This window comes from Clarias gariepinus, chromosome 12 (assembly GCF_024256425.1).
Source record: "Clarias gariepinus isolate MV-2021 ecotype Netherlands chromosome 12, CGAR_prim_01v2, whole genome shotgun sequence".
Classification (NCBI taxonomy): Eukaryota; Metazoa; Chordata; class Actinopteri; order Siluriformes; family Clariidae; genus Clarias; species Clarias gariepinus.
The window spans coordinates 4,661,245-4,672,116 of NC_071111.1; the positions used below are offsets into that span (position 1 = coordinate 4,661,245).

General features: G+C 36.0%; 1 protein-coding gene across 1 annotated transcript in view; it reads left to right on the forward strand.

Annotated features, from left to right (window-relative positions):
- The window catches only part of lhfpl3 (LHFPL tetraspan subfamily member 3), a 28,771-nt gene extending 24,290 nt beyond the window's left edge, over positions 1–4,481 (forward strand). The window contains exons 3-4 of the mRNA XM_053508773.1: positions 1,872–1,907; positions 3,446–4,481. Of these exons, the coding sequence (XP_053364748.1) occupies positions 1,872–1,888 (17 nt within the window). The 3' untranslated portion in view covers positions 1,889–1,907; positions 3,446–4,481. The remainder of the gene's footprint in view (positions 1–1,871; positions 1,908–3,445) is intronic.
- Positions 4,482–10,872: the final 6,391 nt, after the last annotated feature.

Sequence of the window (10,872 nt, forward strand, 5' to 3'; positions counted from 1 at the left end):
GTTTCCTGCCCCTGAGCTTGGTAATGTTTCAGTCACATTCAGTAAAAAGAGGGGATTCATTCCCTCAGCAGCAGAAACAACATACATGCTGTTTAGACTTTGTTAAATTTATATTGCTTATAAATAAAGGGAAACACAAAAACTCTGTAATTAAGAAAAACATAAAGTGTGGATAGTACGGTTTACTGTCAGTCTGATTAAAATATAATAAAAATCTTTTTTTGTCACAAATTATTTTATGCAACGCAATTACAACATTTCAGTTTAATATTCAGTATGAAGTCATAAGTCTTTATGTAGTTGTTTGAGCAGTTAGTAGTATATATGTATGTGTGAGTGTTTCATATGTGTGTACACAAGCGTTTCATAAGTGTGTGCATGAGTGAAGTTTGATTTAATATTTTTTGTATACTGGACGGTGTAATAAACTCGCTACAATTAATATTAAAACAACTGCCTGTTAAAACGGCGCCTCATTAATACCTGTCGCACTGTCACTTTGTCACATATAAAATTGTACATTTAAGGCTGCACTGCAATTAACCCCATTTCTATTTTTATTGTAATTTATATATTTTTATTTATATCCTTTTTATATATCTTGTAGTTTTTGTCCATCATTGCACAAGTAACTCTGGTCAGTTCTCACATTATCCTGTGTGTACTGACTGTATGTAAGATATACATTTACATTTAGGCATTTGGCAGATGCTTTTATCCAGAGCGACTTACATTTTTTTTTTACATACATCTGAGCAGTTAAGGGTTAAGGGCCTTGCTCAAGGGCCCAACAGTGGCAACTTGGTGGTTGTGGGGTTTGAACCTGTGCCTTAACCACTGAGCTACCCCTGACACATACACAGTGTGGAGTCTATAACCTGTCTTACTGTTACTGTTGAATATAGCGTTTACGGCAGAGGAGTCATTTTAACCGTTTACTGTGCAACTGGCAACCCAGCCTGTTAGTTAAGAGGGCTGCGTTCCGATCGGTAAGTAGTTTCTGAGAAGTAGACTACACAGGGAGCAGGAAGCACACTTTAAAGTACACTGCGGCACGGACAGCAGCAATCGGCTCTCCACTGCTCTTCCTGTGATATCCCGGATGTGAAGACCTGAATTTTTGTCGACCTGAATTTGTAAGATTGGAAAATAATGAAGATTGTATTTTTAACACTTGAAAATATTTTTGAACCGCAGTTTAGTAACTTGAATATTTTTGCATTGAATTTTAAATGGTTGGATTACATTTTTACTTGAAATATACAAACACAATAAATTTCAGTGGCAAAAATTTCAAACATTGTAAATACATTGTAAAGATTTTTTTCAAATCAGATTAAATTGCAATGCAGAAAAATTCAAACATTTTTATTGCAACACGATTTTTTGTATTTTATGTAATTCAACCTGCTATTTTGCTTTGGAGAATTTTGGCACTATTATACTTCCATACTAGAAGCACAGGTGAGTTTTTGGGAGGAGAAGAGGAACGCTGAGGGTCTGTTTATTGCAAGTGCATTTTGCGCACCGCTGCTTTAATAAAAAATATTTTAAGATTATAAATTTCTGGAAATCTGGGGTGAAATGGATGTGCCTTAAAGCAGATTTTTATATTTAAGGGAATTAGTGGGACTTTTAAAAATAAGCTAATGTTAGCCACATTATAGTATTTTTCAGGAGATATATGAATATATATAAAAAAATGTCCAGGTTTTTTTTGTAAATTGGTACATTATGTTCTATATTCAGTTTTTATTATTCTGCATATAGATAAATATTGTTTATGATGGTTGTGACTGTGTTGATGTTCATAGTGTGTGACGTGGACATAGTGATGATGTGATGTGTATTACTGTGCTTTATTTGAACAGAGAGTGGAAACGCATAAGGCGGCTCAGCTGGAGGAGGTGAGTGATCGTTTACCTTCAACAGAATAATGAAGAAAGTCTGATGTCTACGCTGTACAGATGAATAATCTCACTTCAGCAGCTTCACAGCATTCGGCAGACACTCTGATCCAGAAAGACTTCCATCGGTGCTTTAAAGTTTTCATCATTAGATATATTTCTACACTGGTTCACTAGGTTACTACATTTTGATGGATGTTATTCAGGTGCAGGTGACCTGGTCAGGTTTTGCTGCCCCAGAGCAAAATCTTTTTAAATAATTTACCCCTTCATGATTTTTTTTTTCATTGCATACTTTTATTAGAAACTTGCATTCTACCCAGTTCTATATTGTTTACAGTATAAAACAATAATGTTTAGCAGAATTCAATTATTTTTTTGTTTTATTATTTAATTTAATGTTTTATTATTTAACTTAATGTTACTAATGTAGTGCGCCATAATTTAGAATTAAATATGTTTTGCTTTATGTAGTAATTATATTTAGGTTATTTAAAAGTTGAAAGTTTTATTTCTTTATATAATTAATGAATTAATATAAAATCTTTTGATCTGTTTTACACAGTTGATTTATTTTGTAGGCTCAATTTCACCCTGTAATCCATTTTTACCTTAATCTTTTTTTTGCAAAAAGGTGTGTGTATATATATATATATATATATAGATCAGAAAACGATATTACATCTGTATAAATCTATCGATCAAAAAAAGTTTACACCTTCAAAAATGGCCTTGATATCACCGCAAAAATGACTCCATAGACTTTAATGGGGTTTGTAAAGTGGACACATGGTTAAAAATTCTTTTGGACAACATTAGAATAACCTCAACCTTGCACTCAATAATTTTAAAGCCTCCTCTCTTAAACAACCCCAGAACCAAAGCGTTCGCACCTACGGTTCCTCTGACATGAGTGAAAGAATCACGGGAGTGCCGATGGCTTTGAAGTGACAGCTGGTTACATTCTCTGTGCCTGTGAGTTTCGTGTGCAGGGGGAGGGGCAGCTCAGGCAGCTGTCCTGAGCCACGCCCCCTCCACTCACACACACTCCCTGATGTCACAGGCAGTATACTGTACACACATCTTTGGAAGCATATGGACAAGAAATGAGCCATTTTCAGCGTTTAGCTCAGATAAAGCAGTGTGCCATTGCACTCCCTATTCACATTTTTTTCCCAGGAGTTGTATATTAGCTTGTATTAATTATTGATATTAATATTTATTAATATTACATCATCTTTGAAATTTATTTTTTTTTATTTTAACATTTTTTTTGCCTTTAGTTCTATTCAATTGTGTGTGATTATTTATTTTGTCCAGTACTTTATACTGTTTTATACAGTAGCTATTTAATGAACATAGGAACAGACTGAACATTATGGAGTTTTAATGTAAGTTTGGAAAATATGATTTTTAATGTTCCATTTGTTTAATTTAATTCTGAGATGTATTTTATGTTTTAGTGTCATTCTTTAAAAGTGTATTTAATTAGTTAACTAGCTTATTTATTTACTGTACTTGACTCTTTTCCTACCCAGGGTGACTCGATCAGTGGAAAGGAAAAGAATTAAAGGAAAAGAAGTCACATGATCCAATCACCTTCCAGCTTTTTACCCAGCATCCTCCTCGGCTTAGGCCTGTATGTTTAAAGGGGAAAGAAAGAAAGAACGACGTCCAGATTTTTTAAGAAAAAAAGGCTTTACACGGTGGTGCGGACTGGACCAGGCAGCTACACACACACACAGAGCTGTTTAGTATGTTAGGATCGGTGTCAGCATTTCACTATCTGTTTGTGTTCTTATATACACACACACACACACACATACACACCTGATATAAATGTGCCAGTGTTGTTCGTTATTTTAACGTTAGTCGAGCAGACTGTACTCTTGAGGCGAACCTGTCTGAGGAGACTGTTACCATGGCGACGGATAACAAAGAGAGGAAAACGGGGCACCGCGGCGACCTTTACTTCCTCTACGTACCACAACAGAGGTGCCAAAAAATATGTATCACAACATTTATTTCAAATATTCTGTAGATAGATGGTGATGAAAGCTACGTGTCAGTGCTGTGTTGTTTACTTCCATGTTAAAGCGTTAAACAAACAAAAAAATCACAAAATATAAACATCACAAGAAAATGTTGACTTTTCATAATTTGAGAAAATAATGTACATTCTTGGCAGAATTATTTTGTTTTTAGTGTGAACTGCATCTTACAGCTACATGCTAGCTAGCTCAGCCCTCACCAGATAGCTTATACACGGCCTTCATGTTTCCCAGTTGCTTAGCAACAGAGTTCCCCGATGGAAGTGTATATTAGCTTGCTAGCTCTCGAGAGGAGGGAGTATGGAGCAAGGAGAGATATGGAACACACACACACACACACACACACACGTGTGTATGTGTGTAACAAAAATGAAGTTCCTTAGGAAGGACAAGGACTCCATGTGAGTTGAGAGTCTTTGGGGGAAATAGTGTTTTTTAAATACATTTTCACTATTTAAATATAATTTCATATAATTTTTTGATTTAAATTGTATTTAGAATTAATTTCATACTATTTGATGGTTTTCTGTTGTGTTGTAGGTGCTTTCCCGAAATAAACTAAATAATATCATTTTTCCCCGTTTTTTTTTTATTTTTATTATTGTATTTGTTTTTGATATACAATATGTTATATAATTAGTTTATTTTAACTCAACAACCTATGTTCATTTGTTCTGTTCGGTATATTTTATGAAATTTTATATTCTGGTAAATTTTGTATAATTATTCATGTTTAATCTTTAATTTTAACATTTCTATATGTTTTATAAACTATTGTGTCCCATTTTATATAATTTGTGTTATATTTTAATTTTAAAGTATTAACATCAGAAGTAGTTAATAATAATAATTTTCTAAATGATAATAATTATAACTGGACACTTGATTTTAAAAACAAATTTCATAAAAATTCTAGCTACATTTCAAAGTGTTAAATTATTTTTTGTGTAATTTTTAAAACTTGAGAAAGCTCGAGTGAAGTGTTTAATTCCGCCAGCGTCCATATTCCCAACACCGAGTCAGAAATATCATGACTACCTATTTTTGGACAGTGTTATAGCATAGAGCAGTGTGTGTGTGTGTGTGTGTGTGATGTTAATGTCTGTGCTATTATGTTAAAGTCCCTGTATCATTAACAGGCGCGTGCCAATAACCTGTTACACCATGTACGTAATGTTTAAGTGAGTTTACACTAGGCATGCTAACCTAACACCACCTCACACGTTATCTACAAGGTTTGGTTAGCTAGCTAGCTATAATAAATATTACCTTTTGTTCATCACTAAACTAGCTGTTGCTAGTCGGGTATCGGTTCTCAGGCTAGCCCGTGAACTAGCGATTGACACTCGTTAATTAAAGGTCATGTACATGATGATTAAACCGTTGCGCAGAAAGACAGACACGTGGTGACTTCAGTATTATTGCTTCAGACACAGGAAGTGTGACTTTATTTATTCAAGGCTATTTTAATAATAATATTAGTGCTGAGGCTCATATAAGGATAAGGAACAGTAGAAGGGGCGGAGCTTATAACAGGCAGCAGGATAGCTATGTCCAACATAGCTGCTGGATAAGCTAACTGTACTAGCTATGTACACAATCTCCCCTGTCTGGAAGGAAACGTGGTTTATCTCAAATTAGCTATGCGACTGAGGGAAGGAAGCGAGCTAACATGAGGTAAACCGGTTAATCATTCTGCTTTTGCACATGGTGTTATTACGAGAGTATTGTGTAACGTGTGGTATTTACGTTGTATATATTCTGTCTAGGCGGCACGGTGGTGTAGTGATTAGCACTGTCGCCTTGCACCTCCAGGATCTGGGTTCGATTCCCGGCCAGGTTCGATTCCCATCTCTGTGTGCATGGAGTTTGCATGTTCTCCCCGTGGTTGGTGGGTTTCCTCCGGGTACTCCGGTTTCCTCCCACAGTCGAAAGATATGCAGGTTAGGCTAATTGGGGTTCCCAAATTGCCCGTAGTGTGTGAATGGGTGTGTGTGTGTGCCCTGTGATGGATTGGCACCCTGTCCAGGGTGTACCCTGCCTCGTGCCCTAAGCCTCCTGGGATAGGCTCCAGGTCCCCGTGACCCTGAATACAGGATAAAGCGGTATAAAAGATGAGTGAGTGAGTGAGATATTCTGTCAAGTGTGTTTGATCATTTTGGTTTTAGACGGGTCTGACTGCAGGCTCCGCTCTGTTAGCCGGCGCTAACAGTCCTGACAGGATTTTTGAGTCAGGTCATTTACAGATGACTAGCATTACCGTTATGTAATTAGAGTGGGTGTGTCTTAGAGTTCATATTTGAGCTCGAAGTCACACACACCAACCGTGAGTCTGCAGACACACCCTTGTAATTGTCATGTTCTTTTCTTCCTGGATTTGCTGTCTTTTAATTTGTTTGAAGTGTGTTATATTGTTATGTACAAAAAATGTGACATCACAAAAAAGAAACTTAATCTAATTTTTTTTTTCCTTTTAAAAAAGTTTAATAATACTGTAAACTGTGCAAATTTACATTATAGGTTCAACAGGTTAAACAGGTTTTCCATGCGTTTATCCTGATTTCACAGAGTCCCTATTCTCGACAACTCAAACTTTTTCCCATTTTACACCAAATACTGGGTTTTAATGCTGTAATAACTATATTTTGCTAAATTAGCAAATCTAGCTCTCCAAATAAACCTAGCATTCTGATAATTTTAGCTAGCTAACCTAACATTACCACTAGCGCTTCAGGTGTGCCTCTAGTTGCTTGACATTACTCAGCTAAAATATGGTATTGCTCTAGCATAACCAAATTTAAACACAGACTACAATTTTAGCTAACTAACATGCCACTGATAGGTAGCTAGCTAGCTAACTTAAAATTGCAGCAAGCTTATCCAACTGGTGGTAAATAGGTACATTCTTTTTTGTGATTTGGGCCTAGCTTGATTTACTTATTTTTCTTAATGCAATACTTTAGTTTGCGGTCAAAAACGCAGTTTTAAACTGACCCATTTTAACTTTCATCGCTCTGTAGAATCAGGACATGATGCACCATGAAGCTGATTTTGAATGATTCTTCTTCTACTATTGTTATTATTACTATTATTATTATTATTATTATTATTATTATATCTGTACATTACTGAAGTCCCAATGTTGGGTGTCTGTCTTGTCTAATGTCCTTGTATATAGAATAAAAAAATATAATAAAGAAAGAAATGTAAATATGCCATAAAATCATAAACACACTTCACCTAAAGACTGATTCACAGATGTACGTACGTGAATAAAGAATTCTCTCTAAAGACAATCAGATCATGAGTTTTCTTTTTTATAAATTTAGATAAGAAATGCTGAACACTAGTCCTTAAATCATAATCTTACTCTTTACTACTAATGCTGACTAGCTTGCTAAAGTTAGAGCAGATTTCTGAGAGGATTTTAAAGCATATAATCTTTAAACGATCATGATTTTTTTTTTATTTAAAGCTAGCTAAACATGCTAAATATAGCCAATATTTCTGTCAAGATTTAAAGTCATATCTGTAAATCATCTTAGTCTTCCTTTTCTAATCTTAGCTAGCTGGCTAACATAAGGCAAAATTTCTGTGTGTCGCTGGAAATGCTAGCTAGCTAACGAGACAGAATTACTGAGAAGAATTTGTCACATAATCTATACCAGCTAGCTGGCTAGCATATGCAAGATAGCCAGCATGTCAGGGTTTATGTTCTTCTTCTAAATAATTTTAACACAAGAAAACGGGCTATAAGGAGTCATGTCAATATACATACAGAATTCTTACTGCTAATGCTATCTAGCTAGCTAACAAGATATTTAAAAAAATAATTTAATGTCAGTTCAGTAATAAATCATAATCTTTAGCTAACACAGACTTATTTTAGTAATGAGTGTATTGAGGAAATAAATCGAGGTTTGTACTAACTAGCGAGCCAACAAGAAAGCATTTATAAAAGGATTAAAGTCACCTAATCTAGCTAGCTAACCAGCATTTCTGTCAGGGCTGATCTTTTTCTTCTTTCAAATCTTAACATAAAACTTGCTATAAACTGACTATAGACGAGTCATGTCAATAAATATTCACAATTCTCAATGCTAATGCTAGGTAGATAGCTAATGAGGACAGGATTTCTGAGGGGATTTATTTTCAAAATAATGATATATTTTGCTAATGCTAAGCAATCCCACCACTCATGATTTTTTAAGTGTATTTTAATTAATAGCTGTCGAATAAATCAAGATCTTTACTGCTAATGCTATGTAGCAAGCATGAAGCAGGATTTCATATCTGTAAACAGTCGTCATTCCTAATGCTAGATCTCTAGCTAAAGTATGACGTATGCTAAAATGTTAGAAATACACACACACACACACACACACACACATATATATATATATATATATATATATATATATATATATATATATATATATAATAAAAAGATCATGCTAATATCATTTAAATCTGTAAATAAATAGTTCATGAACATTAACTGACCTTCGGATTTGTGATTGTTTGTGATGACTTATTTTATGTGGATTGCTAAAATTTATTCACACACAAACTTTTGAACTGAGGTGTGTTTTTCTCGTATATAAGTGTTTATTAAAAATTTGCTTTATTTTAAACTTCAACCTTAATTTCTTGTTAGATCTGTATAACGAGAAGTACTGCTATACTCAAATTTTAATCCACGTAGCTAAAATACTAGCTAGCATGCTAACATTCTGTAAAATTCTATTGAATTTACATATCGACCCATTTATCCAGTGTTTTGAGAAAACGTAATTTTCTTTTCCCAAACTGACGCTTGGAGTTGTAACGGAGCTGGCCAACAAACATCTTAATATTCAGGACGACTACAAGGATACAAAATGGCGGCTGTGATTTAGTGCATGGAAAGAACTGTGCCTAGCTTAATTGTAGTAAATGTACGATGTGCAGGATTGTAGACGGACGTGGGGTTTCTCCTCACTGTCCTCTTCCATAATGTGGATCCAGGACACTGCTTCCTGTTCTGGACTTTAGCTAAGAAGTGCACACTCCGGGCTGGGAAGTGTTTTCTGCGTTTAAGACGAAGCCGACGAGAGAATGTTGAGCAGATATTGAAATGCAGTAGAAAGCTGCAGCTGCTCACGCTGCAAAGTCAAAAACTGCTCATTTACGCCACCTGGTGGATAAATAGCACAACCACATGCAGCAAGGACAAAATCAACAGTACATATATTTCTTGAATCATGTCAATGGCACGATCAGAAGGCCGTCACAAGGGTTAATTTCCTGTTATCACTGATAAATTATGAATCTTGCTCCCGGCAAGGGGTCGCCACAGCGGAATACCCAGTTACACCTACGGTACAATACGGTAGTACACCTACAACTTGGCACAGGTTTTAACCCAGGTGCCCTTCCTGACGCAACCGTCCCATTTTAACCCGGGCTTGGGACCAGCACTACATCCAGTGGCTGGGGTTTAAGCACTAGCTGGGAATCGAACCCGGGCCTTCCGCATGGCAGGCGAAACACCTACCACTGAGCCACCAGTGCCCATAATTATGAATCAGAAAGTGTTTTCTTAAAAGTACACCACTGCAGCATGCTCGCTCTCATACCTTATTGTTCTATTGCAATGTTTTCTGAAAAGAAAATGTTTAATACACATTGTCTGGCCAAATAGTTACTATTTCAGAAAGGTCAAACTACCGGGCTAAATCAAGCAAAGAAAACAACAAAGGAAATTATTAATGACTGAGACAGGGTTACAGGGGTAGCTCAGTGGTTAAGGCATTGGACTACAGTTCGGAAGATCCCAGGTTCAAACCCCACAACCACCAAGTTGCCACTGTTGGGCCCTTGAGCAAGACCCTTAACCCTCAACTGCTCAGATGTGTAATGAGATAAAAATGTAAGTCGCTCTGGATAAAAGCGTCTGCCAAATGCCTAAATGTAAATGTTACGAACCTTTCAGCACATTATCAAAACCTGGAAGGATAGTGCTGAAGCGTCAGCTTTGTGAAAGAAATGCGATCCAACAAATATATACAAAAAACAAAAAAAACATGGAGAACACTTAAACACTTTGTGAAGTTGCATGGTTAAAACAACAAAGCAAACAAAAAAAAACTGTATAAATCACATTAAAACTGGACTTTGGAGCGATGTAAAGGGTCATGTGACCTGATGAGTCCAGACTGATCCTATTCCAGAGTGATGGGCGTGTCAGGGTGAGAAGGGAAGGACATGAAGCGATGCTCCCATCATGCATAGTGTCCACTGTACAAGCCTCTGGAGACAGTGTTATGATCTGGGGTTGATCAGTTACTCAGGTCGAGACTCAGTAACGTTATGGGGCAATAAAATGAAGTCAGCTGACCACCTGAATGTACTGAATCACCAGAGTATCACATCTATAGAGGGTTTCTTCCCATATTCCAGACAGGAGTTGTGTGTGTGTAATCTAAGGTAAAGGTGTCTGAATTAAATCATTGCAGTGTGTATGGAAGAAGTCTCCAGCGTCAGGGGTGAAGTCTTAAGACATCTTCAGGATGTTCTTGATAACTGGTCCAATTAGATTTATTTCTGTCTCACAAATTAAAAAAGAGGGGAGGGGGGAAAAACTTTAAAACAGTTAATAATATCATAATTGATAGAATAATAAAACATTATCAGTATGGACTTAGAGAAGAGCTGTTATGGGAATATAATCATCTCCATCACACATACACAGTGGGTTTCCCGCTTACAAACTCAACACAACAGAAATATTCCAGTCCAAACATATTTAATGTGTTTCAGGGTAGACTGTTTTTACTGTTTTCTTCATCTGTTTCTTCTTCTTCTTCTTCACAGCAGCAGCAGCATTACAGCACACACACTGAGATGTTAAAAACCACAGAGGATGCAGGAGG